This window comes from Xiphophorus hellerii, chromosome 23 (genome assembly GCF_003331165.1).
Source record: "Xiphophorus hellerii strain 12219 chromosome 23, Xiphophorus_hellerii-4.1, whole genome shotgun sequence".
NCBI lineage: Eukaryota > Metazoa > Chordata > Actinopteri > Cyprinodontiformes > Poeciliidae > Xiphophorus > Xiphophorus hellerii.
In genome coordinates, this window is record NC_045694.1 from 1,131,111 (window position 1) to 1,150,847 (window position 19,737).

General features: G+C 39.8%; 1 protein-coding gene across 1 annotated transcript in view; it reads left to right on the forward strand.

Moving 5' to 3' along the window:
* fgfrl1a (fibroblast growth factor receptor like 1a) overlaps positions 1-18,732 on the forward strand; it is a 62,530-nt gene extending 43,798 nt beyond the window's left edge. Inside the window, exons 4-8 of the mRNA XM_032555598.1 lie at positions 1,372-1,449; positions 12,197-12,490; positions 15,174-15,346; positions 15,417-15,597; positions 15,864-18,732. Coding sequence (XP_032411489.1) covers positions 1,372-1,449; positions 12,197-12,490; positions 15,174-15,346; positions 15,417-15,597; positions 15,864-16,255 — 1,118 coding nt within the window. The 3' untranslated portion in view covers positions 16,256-18,732. The remainder of the gene's footprint in view (positions 1-1,371; positions 1,450-12,196; positions 12,491-15,173; positions 15,347-15,416; positions 15,598-15,863) is intronic.
* Positions 18,733-19,737: the final 1,005 nt, after the last annotated feature.

Sequence of the window (19,737 nt, forward strand, 5' to 3'; positions counted from 1 at the left end):
GCGGGGATTTCCTTTGACTTCTATTCATTTCTACATCCTGACTCTAATCCTAACCAGCCAAAACTCAATTCACACCTTAGTCCTAAATCTGACCCCTGACCCAAAAACAGCGTTTCCCCTTGTGGGGCCCAGGTCCGGTCTCACAAGGAGCAGTGGGTCCCCACAACGTAGTGTGTGTCAGGAAAATGGTCCCCACAAGGTATTAGAAGCAAACACACACACACACACACAACGCGGGGCTTCAAACAGCGGCCCTCCTCAGAAGTCGCCGTTCGTGCGGCGGCACCGAGGGACCAAAGAGGTAGAGAGGAAGGCGGTTTGCCGGGAATGCTGGGAGCCGAGCGATGCAGGACACATGCAGCCCCTCATGCGACGCCACGTCCTGCAGTAACTTATAGTGACCCCTCTGGCAGGACGGGAGCCACGCGGGCCGCAGGATGCTATTAATATTGGTCCTCACCAACCAACAGAGCTCCTTCAATACGACAGATTAACTCACTTCATGTCTGTTTGGAGCTAAAATGGAGAAAATTTAGTGGAAAGAAAACCCAACGCTCCTGTGGCGAGTGAAGGGTTGGTGGTGACACTTTGCATTAATTTTAAAGCTTTCATCACAGAAACGCTGCAGGAGGTTTGATCTGGTCCAAAGGTCAGAGGAGAAGTACCTGACCCCACCTGACCTCACCTGACCTACCCTAACCCTAACCTGACCTCACCTGACATCAAATGACCTGATTTGATTCTTTTAAGCCAATAAAATTTTCCCATCAACATGACATCAGAAACTGAGACTTTGCTGTTACCTGGTCTCACACCAGCTAATCACGCCAGTCATTAACTGGAAGGAGACTTAATGGTTAGTGTTAGCATTGCTAATTTTTTATGCTTTTAGCAGTTTAGCCTTAGATTCTGCAGATTTTTTTATGTTTAGCGGTTTAGCACTAACGTGTTAATTTTAAAATTTGTTTAGCGGTTTAATGTTAGCGTCTGCTAATGTTTTTAGGTGTTCAGTGGGTTAGCATTAGCTTCTGATAGTTTGTAATGTGTTTAGCATTAACTCCTAATTTTTTTTATGTGTTTAGCAGTTAGCATCAACTTCCAGCATCTATTTATGTTTTAACAACCAAAGATCACCACATAAATGGTTTTAAAATGATAAAGAAGCCTCCTTTTAGAAAGGACGACACATTAAAACTCTGTATTTCAGCATTTTAAATGTTTCCTGATTGTTTTTGGTTTGACATAAAGAAAAAATGAAAATAAAGTTCATTTTTTTGCATTTTGTTTAATTTTATGTGCAACAAGTGGATTTTACCATATGAAAGTTAAAAATCAGAGAATATTTAGTCGCTTCTGTCTTTCTGCCACCAGATGACTCCAGTTTGAGGAACGGAGAAGGCGAACCCGCCGGCGGCTCCATGCAGCCCCCAGACCTGGCTGGGAAACCGGGTAAAAGCTCATTAATTCTTCACATTAATGTGGAAACATTGTAAAAACTCAGTCATTATTAATATTGACATAAAACCGAACAATGACAGGCAGTCAGGATTCTGAGTCTGAGGAAATGTTGAGTTTTGCACAAAAACACCAAAACTGATCAAAGTAATAAACTGGACTTTCTCTGCTGACTCAGCAGGTTCTAATAGTTTTGAGTTTTTAATTCTTGTTTAGTTTTAATTTGTTGTGACTTTTGGTTAATTCAGTTTGTTTAAATTAGTTTTTAGAGTGCGTTTGCTAGTTTTTGTTTTTTAAATATTGTTTGGTGTTAAATAAAGACAATAACAAAATGACATTAGACCTACTTAATTAATTAATTTGGAATCTTTTGACAAACTAAAATTTAGTTAACTAGAAAAAATCATGTTGAATTAAGAAGCTTATCAGTTGATTTAAGGCAAATTTTAGCTGTTAAAGTAACAAAATTGGTTTATGTTGAGTAAAAACAGCTAAATAAGTTCAGAGTTTGTCAGACTAACATGAACTAACTTTTCAATCTGGTTAATTTATTAATGTTATTTTAGATAAAAGTCTTAAATTCAGGTTAGTATTTCTTTTTTGCTTTCCATTAACAAAATAAAGTCATGTGGTAAGTTTTTGAGTGTAATTTCAGTTTAGTCTTTACGAGTTTGACTTTTTTCATAGTTTGGTTCATTTTAGATGCAGAATTGAAAAAGGTCAACGGATTGTGATCATGTTTATATCGATTGGTTAAACAGAAGATACTCATTTTGAAAAAATGTATTTAATATTTGTTGATCCACCAGCTGTTTCTGGTGTTTTATTCCGACTTTTACTGTTTTATCTTCAGCACATCAGTTCGAAAGGCTAATAAATAGATTCAGAAACGAAGGACGTCATCCATAAATTCAGTATGTTTGAGTTTCATAAACGTCCAGTTAGTTTGTTTCTTTCCTTCGGTTAAAACATTTTTCTCCGTTTGGTGAATTAGTTTTAGTTTGCTGTAACCTCTGGGCTCAGGTTGAGGCTTTGGAGCGTCTCCAGCATCATTCATCCTCCTGATGGATGATGCTGTAACTGAAGGTCCAACAGGAACAGAACCAGAGCCAACTTTCTCTCTGCAGCTACCCGGAGGAACCCAGGCTTACATAAGCTCTCAGCTCCTATTAACACAGCAATCACTACTAACAGGAGCACCGAGGTCCAGGTTCTGTTGGACTGGAGTCTGGTTCTTTTCTGCTCTACGCTCTTCCTGCAGCGCTGGGAATAATGTCACGGTTCCTTCCTGACTGAAACCCGAATCCTTTGCTTACTTCACATTACCTTTAAATGCTAAATGAAATGAGAAAATGTAAATCTGTGAAACAATTAATCGGATTAATAATGATTAATCAATTTTTTAAAAATATATTTAAAATATAGAAAAAAATAACTGCAGTAACAACTTTTGTATCCAATTATTTATCAGTTAATCAACAAATGAATCCCCAAATCAGCCCAACACTGCATTCATGTAAAGTGCAGCAGCAGCAGCATGTTATTATTTTTTAGCTGCAGATGCATTTTATGCTACAAACATTATGCATTCACTGAAGGAATCTCATTTTTTATTTAAAAAAATGAATGGAATAATTTATTTGCATCTTTTAATGTCTTTCTAACATTGTACAAAATAAGCTTAAGTTACATGAAAATCTGCAGAAAGTGGCATTTTATATTATCTATTCTTTTGACGATTAATCATCAGAATAATCGATTAATCGTCAGGAAAACTCAGCTGAATATTTGATTACTGATATATTCTAACAGAAGCATCTCCACCAGCTCCTCTGTGATATCATTTAATTGCTTCATTCTGCAGAGTTTGAGGATTATTTGTGGGTTCTGCAGCAGAGATCGGACATCTTGCTGCGTCTCGGACCTCTTCTCCATCCCAGCATGTTCTCGTCCATCAGTGGGCGCTGCAGGCAGTAATGTGTTTCAGCCTGGCCTTTCCCCTGGAGACGCTCTGAATAGTTTCTGTCCTCCAGGGTTTTTTCCTCTGAACTTTGGTCCGTCTGAAATGAGCTCACATCCAGGAAACCCAGCAGTCTTTCTGCACCGACTTGCTTTATAGCTTCCTGCTTTTCTAAAACAGCTTCAGGTTTCGTTCCTCCATGTTTCGTGGCTGACAGCGGCTCTCTAAGGTACCGTCAAACCGTCCGCTGGGGCCGTTCGGACCGTGGTGCAGCCTGAGGTCATCTGCGTCCAGCAGGAAGACTCGGAGCGGCGCGGATGTTTCAACAAACTGAAAAATAAAACCGAGAGCCTCAAACCGTTCACTCTGGATAAAACTGAACCTTTGGCTGTTCCCAGTCTGGACTTTGACTAGACACACCTCCAACAGGTTTAGATTTTTCTTTGCACAACATTTCAGACTCAGGTTGGATGGAGAACATGTGAGATTCTCACCTGGACTTTGACTAGACCAGGGGTCAGCAACCTTTTCTACTCAAAGAGCCATTTGGGACCGCCTCCCAATAAAAAGAAAGCACTTGGAGCCACAACCCATTTTGACGTCATATATATAAAACCTATATGCTATGTACAAAAATCGATACTATGTTGCGTTTATGAAATCAACGAACTGCTGCAGAGAACACAAAATTTTATTTCTGCATGTAACAAAACGCATTTTACACTTTGTTGATGCTCAATTTCAAACAAAATACCCTCTGTCTATTTGGGTCTTTGTATTTAAGAAATAAAAATCGAAACTTACCCAACCAGCACTGAAGGAAACATAGAAACAGAATGCAGTCACCTGTCCTCCTCTTATTCAGGAGATAAAAATCAAAACTTATCCAAATATTATCCACCGGCACTGAACCAACCAAGAAAACCAAAAAATGCGCAGTCTGCTTCTGTGTCCCGTAGTTCGGATCCCTCTAGGGGACATGGGGAAGTTTTTTCTTTTGCGTTCCCTCGCAAAACTTTTGCGTTCCCTCGCAATACTGTACTGGTCAGTTATGCAGCATAATTGAATCCTGTAGCCTTTCTTACGGTGGGCGCCGTACTTTCTGCTTTAATATAAGGTTATGTGAGGTTTTTCCATGAATGTTAGTATCTTTTTGTGAAATATCTGAAGTTTTATATCTTTCTTTAGGATAGAAAGGCACCACAAACCTACGATATAAACAGAAACCTTCCGTAAGTAAGAAATAAAAATACATCCTAATTTGGACTATTTCTGAGTTATTATGGCGGGTAATAAATCATCTGACAGTTTTGATTGTGTCTCTGTTGTTCTAGTCTGAATGGTTTAAAGAGCTGCTTTCAGTGCCGCTCCATCTCAGCCTTAACAGACATAAACATGCAGGAAAAAATAAATCGATTTTCAATCAGTGTTTTGCACCAAACAGTTTTTATTATTAACAAGTTTTTATTATTAAAAACACGACAAACTAATGATGGTAAAGGGCCGCACTGGGTTAACTCGGGGAATCTCATCTGTCCGTTTATCAATCAAGTCCAGATCATTTCTTTGTTCTGTCACAATTATCGATTTATTCCATTTTGATGATCAGGCTCCAAACTTTGCAAGGACTGACCGCCCCGCTCACCGCTTCCTCATACACACAAAGCCAGCAGGTCAGTATCCTTCCCATTCACACCTGGTGACGTCACTCCCACGTCGACACACCTAAGTGTCAAAGCCGCTGCTCCTGTCATATCAATAATTACTTATTTCATTCATATGGCTCTTACAGAGCCTCAGTGAAAACTTGTTTATTATTATTAACTGTTTGGTGCAAAACACTGATTGAAAATCGATTTATTTTTTCCTGCATGTTTATGTCTGTTAAGGCTGAGATGGAGCGGCACTGAAAGCAGCTCTTTAAACCATTCAGACTAGAACAACAGAGACACAATCAAAACTGTCAGATGATTTATTACCCGCCATAATAACTCAGAAATAGTCCAAATTAGGATGTATTTTTATTTCTTTCCTACTTACGGAAGGTTTCTGTTTATATCGTAGGTTTGTGGTGCCTTTCTATCCTAAAGAAAGATATAAAACTTCAGATATTTCACAAAAAGATACTAACATTCATGGAAAAACCTCACATAACCTTATATTAAAGCAGAAAGTACGGCGCCCACCGTAAGAAAGGCTTACAGTGTTAAATTATGCTGCATAACTGACCAGTACAGTATTGCGAGGGAACGCAAAAGAAAAAAACTCCCCATGTCCCCTAGGGGGCGCCGTACGCTTCAGCATCAGCTCAGAAACAACCTTTTTTCTCTCCTCTCCCTCGGGATATTTTTTAGTGTTTGCTCTTGAAATGTCTTTCAACATTTGACTTCTTGTTGTTTGCCAGTCTGTCGCCACATATTAAGCAGAAGGTGAACCAGTTTCATCAGCGGTGAAAGCAAAATGATCTGTCCACGTAGCATTAAATGTTCTGCCATCTTCACAATGTTTCCTTTTCTTGGATTTATTCATGATGTATCTTCCAGGCAAGGATCAAAAAGTCAATAAATCAGTGCGCTAAAAAAACGCGGTCTGCCAGACATGTGGGGTTCGCCAGGAAAGCCTGTCGCACATCGGCGGACATGACGTATATTTTGGGTGCTAAAAATGTTCAAAACTTTTGTTACAAGTTTACCATAATCTTCAGATTTAGACATTTATTTTAAAATTATTTTAATTTATAATTTTTTAATGATTTAATTTTAATAAAATATTCTATTTCCCAAAGTCACTGGGAGCCACAACAGAAGGATGAAAGAGCCACACGTGGCTCCGGAGCCATCGGTTGCCGACCCCTGGACTAGACCATGGGTCTTGAGGGTTATCAGTAGCAGGAGTTTGAAACAATCGTGCAAACAATTTTCATTTCAAAGACGGAGCTGCTCACGTCAACTCAAAGCTTTTTTCTCATTAAAACAACTTTTCTCTTCTACTTTTAGGATGTTAATTTGGTTAAAACGTGTCTTTATTCTGATCATTTTATGACTGTTTTCTCAGAATTAAACAAGATTCTCGTAGCCTGACCCTGAAGGAGATCCTTTCTGAAATAAGACATTTTGAAAATATTTCATTTACAATTTATTTAAGAAAAACAATCAATTATAATCAGAAATTGGATCTGCTATGAAAAAAATCTGAAATTTTGTTGTAAGCCAAATAGCCGAGCCCTAGACCTTAACACTGCAGATTTTCCTTATGATATATTTTTAATGTTAAATATTTTTTTAAAAATGTAATCTACCATTTTTCTGAAATATAAGTGAAAATAATTCAATGAAATGTTATTTTCCACACTCATCCTTCTGGTTGGCTGCCAGTTAAATTTATCAAGCTACAGCATAGCAACTAAAACCAGGAGATACACTGAAAAAACTAAATCTGACCAAGTATTTTTTAATGCAAACATCTTGGTAAACTTGAAATAAGCAAAACTAAATTACATGTAGCTTTTCAGAGTGAAATGGACACTTGTTTTAACTAAATAAAAATATATAATAGATAAATATATGATATAATCTGCAGTGTACTTTTTAATCAATATTAAGGAATTACTGACTTAAGCTCCGATATTTTGCTGAAAAGTGACTTATAACCTAGTTTTGTCTTATTTCTAGTGTACTAAGGTATTTAGGAAACCAAACCAAAAATACTTGTTATGGTTTTGAGTTTTTGCTGTGAATGAGGTAATATTTATGCTAAATGGATGTAATAATCAGTGAATAGTGAATAAAAGTGAGAAAAAGAACGATGTTAGAAACAACAACTTGCTGCTTATAAAACTAAAAGTTTGGCAAAACATTACGACTCATTTTAGGAGAGGGAAATATTAAAGTGCAAAAACTGAAAACTGGTTGTGATTTGTTTGAAGAAGGAGGTTTTATGTGTTTTTAGACAAATACAAATTATGCATAATGTTTTACAGAAGCACTTCTCTGGTTTTCTCCAAGTCAGACAATTTATGAAACCGACGGTCCCCACCATAAAAAGAAATCTATTTCTTTTTACAACTAATGATCCTAAATTGTCTAACAACTCAAAGGCTCAGAACCTTTTGGGAAACAGATGAGGATCTCAGCAGTGAAACACGGTCAGAGACTTTTCAACGTTTTGTCAAACAATTCAAACAAATTGTTTGTTTTTGGTTTATCTGGCAGACTGAAGACTCCAGTCCGCTTTAACCCGACTCCAGTCCGTTTTTTTTTGTTTGTTTGTTTTTTTTACCCCTCCAGGGGGTCTTTTGTGGCTCTAGTGTCCTTATATGACAGCAGGCTGACAGGAAACAGGGAAGGAGAGGGGGGAAGACATGCGGCAAATGTCGTCGGGAGTCGAACCTGCGACGGCCGCGTCGAGGACTCAAGGCCTCCAAATACGGGTCGCGCTAACCGCTACGCCATCACGGCACGCCCACTCCAGTTCATTTCAACCTGACTCCAGTCCGCTTTAACCCGACTCCAGTTCGTTTCAACCCGACTCCAGTCCGCTTGCATAGAAAATCCGGTTCGTTTGGGGAGTTGTGAATCCATAATCAAACCAAAGAACTGAACTCGGTTTGAATACATATGTGAATGCTGGAGAACGCTCCAGGAAATGGACTACAGAGCAGGGCATTCTGGGTAAAAACAACCAAGACAAATACTCTATCCTAGGGCTAGTGGGAGAAATGACTTGATTAATCAATAACTAAACTAGTTTTTGATTATTTTAATAATTGATTAATCACGATTAACCACAATTAACGATTACTCTGATTAATCATTTCGACTCTAAGATAAATATGTTGTACAATTGATTAATTTCTTTTCTGAATATATTTTTGTATCTTTTTTGAGTCAGGTTACTGCAGTTAACAATTAATTACTAAAAAAGTTGACAATTACTTTAATAAACGATTAATCTGATTAATCTTTCCAGCCCTAAAATGTGATTAATTGGTTTAAAATTTGTGTTGGTCGTGTTATTGTGTTGAGTGGAAGGTGAACTTCAGGAGTCTCTCTCTCTGTTTCTCTCTCTCTCTCTCTCTCTCTCTCTCTCTCTCTCTGTTTCTCTCTCTCTCTCTCTCTGTTTCTCTCTCTCTCTGTTTCTCTCTCTCTCTCTCTCTCTCTGTCTCTCTCTCTCTCTCTCTCTCTCTCTGTTTTTCTCTCTCTCTGTTTCTCTCTCTCTCTCTCTCTGTTTCTCTCTCTCTCTCTGTCTCTCTCTCTCTGTTTTTCTCTCTCTCTGTCTCTCTCTCTGTTTCTCTCTCTCTGTTTCTCTCTCTCTCCCCCCCGGTCAGTAGGGGGCAGCAGTATTTTATCCTGTGAAGTGTGGCCCCTGACGTGGCCCCTGAGACCCAGGACAAGCTGCCCTTTGGCTCGCTCTTCCTCTCACCTCCCTCTCTCTGCTTCGCCCAGATCCTCTGTTTCTCATCTCCTTCACATTTTACATTTTTACTGTTTTGTTTCAGTTTTTCTCTTCTGTGTTGGATTTAATCGTGTTTTACCCTCAAAATGAACTTTATTCATGTTTTTCCTGACGTAGTTTGTTTCCTTGGTTTATTATTTCTCCCTCTCTCTGCAGTAATTTCCAGTTTTCACCAGTTGGGAGTCTTGCATCTCTTCCTCCGGTTCTGCAGGATTTATTGACTCAGGCTGGTCACAGTTCAGTTCTGGTCCAGTAGCTTTTCCCAGACAAAGGCGAAACTTAAAAGTCCTCCCTGCATGTTTGCTTTGTCGTCCTGCCCGGCTCCGAGCCGCTCGTCGGAGGCCGAACTCCGCTGAGTAATCTCCGTCACATAACTCTTGTCCGGGTTTGTTTACCTAGCGCTGCAGCAACAGTGGCGTCTGCAGAAAGAGACGCAGCAGTTTGGGCTGATTTATTCTCCCGGCTGATGGCTATCTGCTGCGGCTGGGACGTGAGGGCCATAAAATCAAGCGCTCCTGTGAGTGATTTCCTCTCCTCTCGGCCTACTGGATCGTTTTCCCGCTTTGATCTGGTTTTACTGATGGCTTTTCACTGAGGACGGTTTGTGTTCAACAGATCCTGGGGTTCAGATACGACCAGGTCGCAGTTCAACCGTTTCACGTTTTTATTTATGTACATAACAAACTTTGCTTGTCATTCTGTGCTTTAAAGGCATGAATTCATGTTTACTTGAAGCTAAATGATGCAAATTACAGTCAGTTAGATAAAGTGAGAAATGATTCTGTGACTTTGGATTCAAGATTTTCTGACCCAGAAATGTTTTTTTCAAACGTTGAACATTATTTTTGGCTCCTTTGAGGTTCCGTAGAGAACAACCAGCACCATGAACATTAACTCAGTTTGAAGTGAAAGTTGTTTCTGGAAACGCCTGAAGAGTCGCAGATTTATCCCACACTTTGTGTTTTTGTTTTGGAAAAGTTTTTCTCTCTGTTATGGACGACTTTATGTTTTGCAATGTGACAAAATGTGGGAAAGTTTAGAGTGTTACCATAAATATTCTTATTAATTCGCCCGACCGGCTGTGAGTCCGTCCAGCTCAGATCGACAGTGATCTCCTCTACTTTTGCTGTTTTATTTATTTCCTTTTCTGTCTTCACATTTTGTTGCTATTACTTTTATTTTTCAAATAATGTCCTTTGTACTCCTTTTTTGATGTTTTAATTTTCTTTTTAATCTCTTTTTTCCTTTATATTTTATTTTTTACACTTTTCTTATTTCTTTTTTCGTTTTGCTTTGTTTTCTTCATTTCTATTTTATTTCTTTACTTTCTTCTTTAAATTACATTTTCTTATTAATTTTTTCCCATTTTTTATTGAAATAAGAAAAGTTAAATAAAAGAATACATTTCTTTTTGAATTTTACTTTTTATATTTATTTTTCTCCATTTTCCTTTTTATTTCTCTTTCAGTTTTTTTCTTTCTTTTTAAATCTTCCTTTTTCTTTATTTATTAATTTTTCTTTTTATTCCTCTTTCCATTTGTCATGTGTTTTTTATTATTTTATTCCTTTTCCTTCCTCTGTCTCTTCGTTCATATCGGTGGTGTGTTTGTCGTCGGTCCCTCGTCCTTCGCTGCATCATTTCCCTCCTAACGTCTCGGCTGGTTTGACGCCGTCAGTAATTCATTCGTCATGTTGTCATATTTTCGTGGAGTCACGTGTCAGGATGATGCAACCGAACCCTTTTTGACTCCAGCGATGTCTGCTGATGTTTTTGGACTCGGATTAAAATGAACTTCAAACCGGCGGATTTCACGCCGCACAAAGACGAGCTCACGCAACAGCAGCGACTCTTCCAGAGCGGAAAATGAGTTTCTGATCGCAGCTGCTGCAGAAACAAAAGCTCCAAAGAAAACAAGATGACGATTCACGAAGCAGAAAATCTGACTGACGGACGTTTTTCCTCCCAGTTGCAGCAGCTTCTGCAGCTGGAAACAAACCAGTAGCTTCTTCCACGTCTCTGTTTGCTGACAGAGTTATTAGTTTGATGAAATCTGCAATGTAGTGACGTTCCACCGACTTCCTTTCCGATCCAATACGGAGTAAAATTCAAACAATATCGATCCGATGTTTTGTACAAAAACACCAAATGTGCTTTTAAAATAACGAAAAAATATTGTAATTCAAAATATGGCTTCATAAAGAACAGATCACTCTATTGTTTTCATTTTACTACAGCCAGGGTAAGTTAACAACAAACAATCATAGAAATCTGACAAAATGCTATGCAAACTAAAAAACAAAGAAAATCAGTAAAGTAATAATCTACTGAAATAAATACCTGTTTAATTATTAAGACTTACAGTAAAATGAAAGCGTGACTTCTTCTGTATCTGCATTTGATTTACAAATGTGTGCAAAACTTTGATTCATGTAAAACAAATTGGGCTGCACAGTGGCGCAGTTGGTAGCACTGTTGCCTTGCAGCAAGAAGGTCCTGGGTTCGATTCCCGGCCGGGGTCTTTCTGCATGGAGTTTGCATGTTCTCCCTGTGCATGCGTGGGTTCTCTCCGGGTACTCTGGCTTCCTCCCACAGTCCAAAAACTGACTGTTAGGTTAATTGGTCTATCTAAATTCTCCCTAGGTGTGTGTGTGTGCATGGTTGTTTGTCCTGTATGTCTCTGTGTTGCCCTGCGACAGACTGGCGACCTGTCCAGGTGACCCCGCCTCTCGCCCGGAACGTAGCTGGAGGGGCACCAGCAACCCTCCCGACCCCATTAGGGACTAAGGGTGAACAGAAAATGGACAGAAATGGATGGATGGGAAAACAAATTAAATTTCACAGCTGCGGTGTTTGAATATCTGTTCACTCAATAAGTCATTAAAATCAGGTACTTCCTGTCGTCTCCTTTGTCATTTCTGCCAGTAGTAACATCCTGTTGTTGATGCAATTCAGCTGAAAAAGAAAAACACCTCATCCTCAAAAAATTTTAGTGAGTTTTTTAAATTGCTGTGTATCCATTAAGCAAATTTATTTTGTATTTCCACTTTCTGCAGTTTCATGGTGAATGGAAACGCAGCAGCAACATGAGCGCCATTACTCACTTTACCAGGCGGAAGAGAAAGTAGTTCCCTTCAGCCTGTCTTGTTTTGGAAAAATCTCAATAATTTGACATTATTTTGCTTAGATACATCATCTCAAATGGCTGAAGTGTTGAAAGTACTGATATTGATTTGAGAATTGATTTTAAGCGTATCAGAGGTATTGATTAAGCCACTCTTCCCTGTCGTGAAGTTAAAATTTGTCCTCTTGTCCCGTTGTGTCTGCAGTTCGTCCTCGTTTCACCGAGCCGGCGAAGATGAGGCGGCGCGTCATCGAGCGGCCGGTGGGCAGCTCGGTGCGGCTGAAGTGCACGGCGAGCGGGAACCCGCACCCGGACATCGTGTGGCTGAAGGACAGCAAGCCGCTGGCGGAGGAGGACGGCGGCGCCGGCGGAGAGAAGAAGAAGAAGAGATGGACGCTGAGCCTGAAGAACCTGGCGCCGGAGCACAGCGGGAAGTACACCTGCCACGTCTCCAACCGCGCCGGACAGATCAACGCCACCTACAAGGTGGAGGTCATACGTAAGTCCGGACACTCACAGTTAAAGGGGCGGGCCAGAGTCATTAAAGGTCATGCTAACGCTAACATTTGTCATTTTAACGGGGTTTGCGTCTCATTGCAGCATTTTCATGTTTTAAAAAGAAACTTTCTTTCTCTAACGAGACATAAAACTAGTCTCATTATGAGGAGAAACGTTTTGCATCATAATGAGATCCTGAATTTGTTTCCATCACTGACAGTTAAACGTCATTTGACTGAATTAGTCCTGCTGCAATAAGCAATAAATCAATTAATGATGAATTAAAACCAGCCCAATAATTTATATTTGCATGATTTATTGTTTTTCTCTTTCTTCTAAAAACTGGATGATAAAAATTCTCAGTCTGGTGTTTTGGTCTCAACTAAACATTTTTTAAAGGATAATTTTGTTTACAGAAACTTCATAATTCATTTTATTTGTTGTTTCAGTTATTTTGTTTATTTATTTTGGGTATTTAAAAGGTCTTCCAGTTTCAGTTTTAAATATTCATTAGAATTTAAAGTTTATTGATCTTCTTGCATTATTATGCCATTTCCATTATGTGACTGCAAAATGGTCTCAAAACAACAATATCATCATTTATCGGAATAACGTCTGGGACAATTAATTGTCCAGAAACATCTTTTACCCTGACAGGTCCAGTCATGTTTCCTTCAGTTGTTGCTTTTTATATCAATATGACTTGAATCCACCTTTAAATTGGGCCTCTGTCTCTTTAAAAACTCCTGCTCTTCCTTTATTCTCGTGAAAAATCTAAAAATTGTAGCTTGATGTCAATATTCCATCATACAGCTGACCTGAGTTCAAAGTCCAAATAGTAGTTACATAAAGTTTAATGGGTTTTTAAGTCAGAAAAGATCAACAGGCGTGCATACTTTCCCATGATACTGAATATTTCTGAGCCGTTTTTCTTAAATGGAAATTTAACAAATGGTTTTTGTTAAGCAGAGGATAGGAGGTTTTAAATGTGTTTTTCTTCCAGTGTTGGTAGGAATGCTCTGCGGCGTTTCTCCAGCCAGAGGTTTTGTCTAAAAAAGGTTGTGTTGTAATGTTCTCAGTGAAGGCGAAGAGTCGAGCTCGTTGATGCATTAGCTTTTGTTGGACGGCTGCAGGAGCCGCCGATGATTTACCGTCGCTCAGTTCGCTCAACGTGTGTCTGTGTCAAACCAAAGGTTACATCTCTGTTGAGGCTTTCACTTCACTTCGAGCATCTGCTCTGCATTACACTACAGCTGTAGGCTTCCTCACACACACACCCCACACACACACACACACACGCACACACAGATTAGAGAGGACATAAATCAATCGGCTGCTTGCTGATGTCAGATGAGACATTTCGTCCTTCAGACGGCCGTAAGTCATGAACCAGCTCTTCCAACCGATCGAGAAAAAGAAAGAAGAGAAACTTTCTGCAAGTGGAGTCGTTTTAACCCGACTCCAGTCCGCTTCGACCCGACTCCAGTCCGCTTCGACCCGACTCCAGTCCACTTCGACCCGACTCCAGTCCGCTTCGACCCGACTCCAGTCCGCTTCGACCCGACTCCAGTCCACTTCGACCCGACTCCAGTCCGCTTCGACCCGACTCCAGTCCACTTCGACCCGACTCCAGTCCGCTTCGACCCGACTCCAGTCCGCTTCGACCCGACTCCAGTCCACTTCGACCCGACTCCAGTCCGCTTCGACCCGACTCCAGTCCGCTTCGACCCGACTCCAGTCCACTTCGACCCGACTCCAGTCCGCTTCGACCCGACTCCAGTCCGCTTCGACCCGACTCCAGTCCGCTTCGACCCGACTCCAGTCCGCTTCGACCCGACTCCAGTCCGCTTCGACCCGACTCCAGAGTCGCTTCGACCCGACTCCAGTCGCTTCGACCCGACTCCAGTCCGCTTTGACCCGACTCCAGTCCGCTTCGACCCGACTCCAGTCCGCTTCGACCCGACTCCAGTCGCATCGACCCGACTCCAGTCCGCTTCGACCCGACTCCAGTCCGCTTCGACCCGACTCCAGTCCGCTTCGACCCTACTCCAGTCCGCTTTGACCCGACTCCAGTCCGCTTCGACCCTACTCCAGTCCGCTTTAACCCGTCAATGTGAGCTAAGCTAGCTGCTAGCATCAACTAACTCACAGATTCTATGGTTGCCTAGCAACAACCTGCTGGGTAACAGGCAGTTTCGGCCCCCCACCCTCTCTTTGGTTACCTAGCAACAGCCTGTTGAGTAACTTGCGCAGCAGCAGTTTCAAGTTTCCAAAATTAAAACTGATTAAAAATAAAGAAAGGTGTAAAGGTTTTCTACCAAAAACTGATGTTTTGGTCTCAACTAAACGTTTTGATGAAAGAGACTAAATAATTCATTTTATTTGTTGTTTCTGTTTTTTTGTTTATTTATTTTAGATATTTAAAATGTCTTCCGGTTCCAGTGTTAAATATTTATTAGAATTGAAAGTTTATTGAGACTATTATATTACTGGAAAATAGTGGCAAAATGTCAATATTATCATAATAATTAACAATAATTAATGACAATAATGGATTTTAGTTATAGTGTACTTTATATATCTTGATCTCCAGTGGAAAAACCAAAACAAAAGAACATGTTTATCTGAGAGCATGGCCTAGTCAAAGCCCGGTGGTGTTGCTAACGGTCTCGGTGTGTCTCCAGAGCGGACCATCTCCAAGCCGGTTCTGACCGGAACCCACCCGGTCAACACCACCGTGGATTACGGCGGAACCACGTCCTTCCAGTGTAAGGTCCGCAGCGACGTGAAGCCGGTCATCCAGTGGCTGAAACGGGTCGAACCCGGAGACGAGGCCCGCTTCAACTCCACCATAGAGGTCAGAGGTCACGCCGCGCACACACAGGGCTCCAGTTCTGGATCTGACCCCTCCTCCCCGCCTCCTGCAGGCCGGAGACCAGCGCTTCGTGGTTCTGCCCACCGGGGAGGTCTGGTCCCGACCCGACGGGTCGTACCTGAACAAGCTGCTGATCAGCCGGGCCCAGCAGGACGACGCCGGCATGTACATCTGCCTGGGAGCCAACAGCAAGGGCTACAGCTTCAGGAGCGCCTACCTCACCGTGCTGCCAGGTCAGAGGTCAGGGGTCAGAGAGGCGGGATGGACCAACTGTTAGCCCATCCATCCACTCATCCATCCCGCTGACCTCTGACCTCTGTAGGAATATTTTCATAGTTTCATACATTAATGGTTTCTTAGTCTTAAAGGGATTTTAATCTCTTTTTTTTATGTAAAATCTGAATCATTTAAAGGAAAACCTGGAATTTTCTCAGTTTAAAACTTTTGGACGACCAATTTTCCGTTTATTAAAATAAATTTCCATGTTTCTGTCCTGCAGACAGGAAGTCCCAGCCCAGCTCCGTTCCCATGGTAACGCCCCCCGGCCTGCCCTGGCCCGTCATCATCGGCATCCCGGCGGGCGTGGCCTTCATCCTGGGCACCGCCCTCCTCTGGTTCTACCAATCAAAACGCAGCTGCAGCGGCTCCGCCTCCTCCGCGCTGCCCGCCGCATCGCGCCGGGAACGGGCCGGCCCGCCGCCGCCGCCGCCCCCCGCTGCGCCGCCCACGGGCTCGGACAAAGACTCGCTGACGTACGAGGAATACGCAGCGGCGCATCAGCAGCTGCTGCTGGCGCCGAAGCTCTACCCCAAGGTCTACACGGACATACACACACACACACACTCACACGTCAACGGCAAGGTGCACCAGCACATTCACTACCAGTGTTAGCAGACGCAGCTAACAGCACGCCACGAACTGCAGCAGGTAGAGACAGGAAGTCCTTTGCTTCAACCAAAGTCTGACCCGGTTCATACGAGCTTCCAGAACCGGGTCGCAGTGACTGCAGCAGCAGCTGCAGCAGCAGTGTTGGCGCTGCTTCGTCCTTCGCCAACATCAACCCGACTGCAGCGACTCTGGAGCCTCAAACTCTAAAAGTGTTTGCAGTTCATTAACTTTAAAAACACAGATAAAAAATGTTTCACTTCTTTTGGACTTATTCTTTGTGAATTGTAAACATAGACATGCCACACTTTTCAGATTTTTAAACTGTAAAACTGCTGAAATAATTTTATTCCCACTTTCTGTTGATTTTTCTCATAAAATCTTAATAAAAAGAGTTTTTAACATTGCAAAGTGAAGGTTAAGTCCAAAAGGTGTGAAAAGTTTGACCAGATTATCTGATGAGTTTAAAGTTAAATTTAACTCCTTTAAAGGTTAAAGTTAACTGTTATAGTAGTTGACTTTTACAACACAGATAAAAAAAACTCCTTCAAGTTTTCACACGTTTGGATTTTTTCTGCATTTTTCAAAGTTACATATTTCTTATTTTTTATTAAGATTTGATGAGAGAATCAACATAAAATGGAAATAAATTGATATAAATTGAAGATTTAATCTTTTCACTTTTCAGATCCTGATGTGTGAAAAATGTTTCCTGGTTATTTTCCACTTCCTGTGGCTCTGGAGACGATTGGAGGAAAACTGTTTTTGTGATCATAATGGATTCATTTCTCAGGCGAAACGTAGCTGAGCCAAAACAAACCGATGAGTGATGTCACTTCCTGCTCCCGTTGAGCTGAGGTGATGATGTCATCAGTTACATTTAAACAGGGAAACGTTTTAGCATCGCTAGCTAACTTTGTTTAAAGTGAAATGAAATCTTGAAGTTCTGCTTCAGTGAAAACGAATAATTTAGATTATATTAAAAATAAAACAGGTTTAAACGTTTCGTTTAGGCATCCATCTCACTTGGTGCCAAAATAATCATAATCCAATAAATAAACATTTGTTACATGGAAACATGCGATAGATTAAATTTTAATAAACAAATAAAAATATATGAACAAAAGATGTTACAATTTGTCAAAATTTTCCTGTTGTGCAAAACATCATGTAATAAGTTAAAGGTCCCATAGTTCGTTAAAAATATATAAATAAATATTCAAATAATATTTATTTCATGTTTAATATTATTGTTTTAAACAAAATTCAAATAAATGCATAAAAAACTAATTTTATGATTCAATATTTTCCAGAATAATTAAAATGTATTAACTGAAATCATCAGTATTGTAAATTAATGTCAACAGTAAATGTTGCTCATATGATAAACCCTAAAGTTTGATTGGTTACAACGGCTGAACTGCCGACCAATCAGCTTCTCTAACGCAGCATTAGCCCCGCCCACTGAAACAAAATGCTGAGAACCTGAAACAATTCAATGTTTTTAAAGTATATTTCAGTCACATATATTTTTATTAAACCACTTAAATAAACATGTATTTATGTACAATATTTTGGTGTTTTTGGCTCTTAATAATAATAATAATAATAATAATAATAATAATAACGTTACATTTTAAACGATGCGACCGGCTTTGAGTCGGGGGAAATTTCTCCAGAAAAATCTGAAAAATGTTTTGCTGTGAACCTCAGAGGAAATCGTTCGGTACCTTCAGGTTTTTGCACAAATCTTCACAATAAAGAAGGATAATGTAAAAATATATATATTTTTATAAATAATGCATATAGTACTGTTTGTTTGTTTGTTATCTCTAATATGTTATCAGCATCTCTACAGCCGCTGTGAATTAATTTATCCGTCTCTGCTGCCATTTCAACCCATTTAGTGAATAATAATAAACGCTTTGACTGCATCTAAACGTTACATTTCTTCTCCTGTGGGACGTTTCTGTTTTTATTTAAAGTAAAATAGATTATCAGGATCATTTTCATTGAAAATGTTTTTATTTTCTTTTAATGAATAGTTGTCCAAAAACAATAATTAGTTTTTCCATCATGTTGCAAACTGTGTTTATGTGAACCGACCACTAATGTACATGAAATATCATTAATATTATACATCTACTTTATATTTCTTTAAACAGTTCAGAAGTTTTAGCATCGGGATAAAAAATACTGAAAAAAGGAAAGTGTGTTTTTAATTTATTTCCTGTTATTTTCCATATAACTGGGCATTATTACTGCATGAATGGATTTCTGTTAGTCATAATGGAAGCTATGTAGCAAAAGCTACAATCATGATATTGTAAGATAATGTATATGTGCTGAGAAAATATACAAGTTTTATTGATTATCTTCACAATGACAATCCTGTACAGATGTTGGTAGTTTAGATTGAAAACTGTTTCCTGTATCGTTATAATCATGTTGTTGGTGCCATTAAAACATGAAATCATGTTCCACTTCTTTATTCAGATGCATTTTTTAAAACTGCATGAATTACTTTTAGGATGTTTTTATCTCAAATCTGATCAAACAAATACAGCTAAAAAACTCAGAATATTCCAGTTTTATTTAAAATGTTCAACAAAATGAGCGACAGGCTGGAAAAACGGACCGGAAGGAAAAAAGACTTTCTCCAGATGTGAAACGTGGAATCGACACGGAGCGAGTTGATCTGGAAACGCGGCAGGAAGGAGAGAAAACAGGGATGAAATGAAAAGAGGAGAGGAAAAATGGAAAAAAAGAGAAAGAAAACAGGTTGGGAAAGAGCAAGAGGAAAAAGAGAAACGATTTCAAAAAAGTGAATCAAGAGAACAAAGGAAAGAATAGAGAGGGGAAAAACTAAGAGAAAAGAAAAAGGAAAATTGGAAGAAAAAAAGGAAAAGAGAGAAAATGAAAAGATAAATTCGTCTGTTTTCAGTCTGGTTGGTTTTTTGTTTCTTGATTCTCAGTGTCTGACTGAGGATGATGAGGAAAACCAGGAGGAAGAGGCGAGGCGCTGAAAGATGTGATGAGTTCACAGAACATGGGCAGAGGTCAGAGGTCAACAGGGTGAACGAGTCAGAGACAAACGGAGAGCAGACCTCTCCTGTTCTGTCATGACCTTCAGTTCCTAAAGTTTTCAGGGAAAAAATCAAATATTCTGATTTCTGGCCCGGGTCTCAGCGATACCGGTCCAAAACCTGATGACAGTTAAATCCAAAAAACAGCATTTTAATCCATAAAGAATATGAATTTTTCTATAGCCAGGCTGTTTTAGCAGACAATCGTATGAAATGACAAAATGGTGTTGCAAACTAAAATAATACTAATAATAGTAATTACTGAAATTGTTTAATTAAAAACTAGTTTTTAAAAAAAATCTGCATTTCCTTTACAAATGTGCGTAAAACTTTGATTTTCCACAAAAAAATTGCTTTGTGTCCATTAAATAAGAAATGTAATTAAAACCACACGTGAATAAG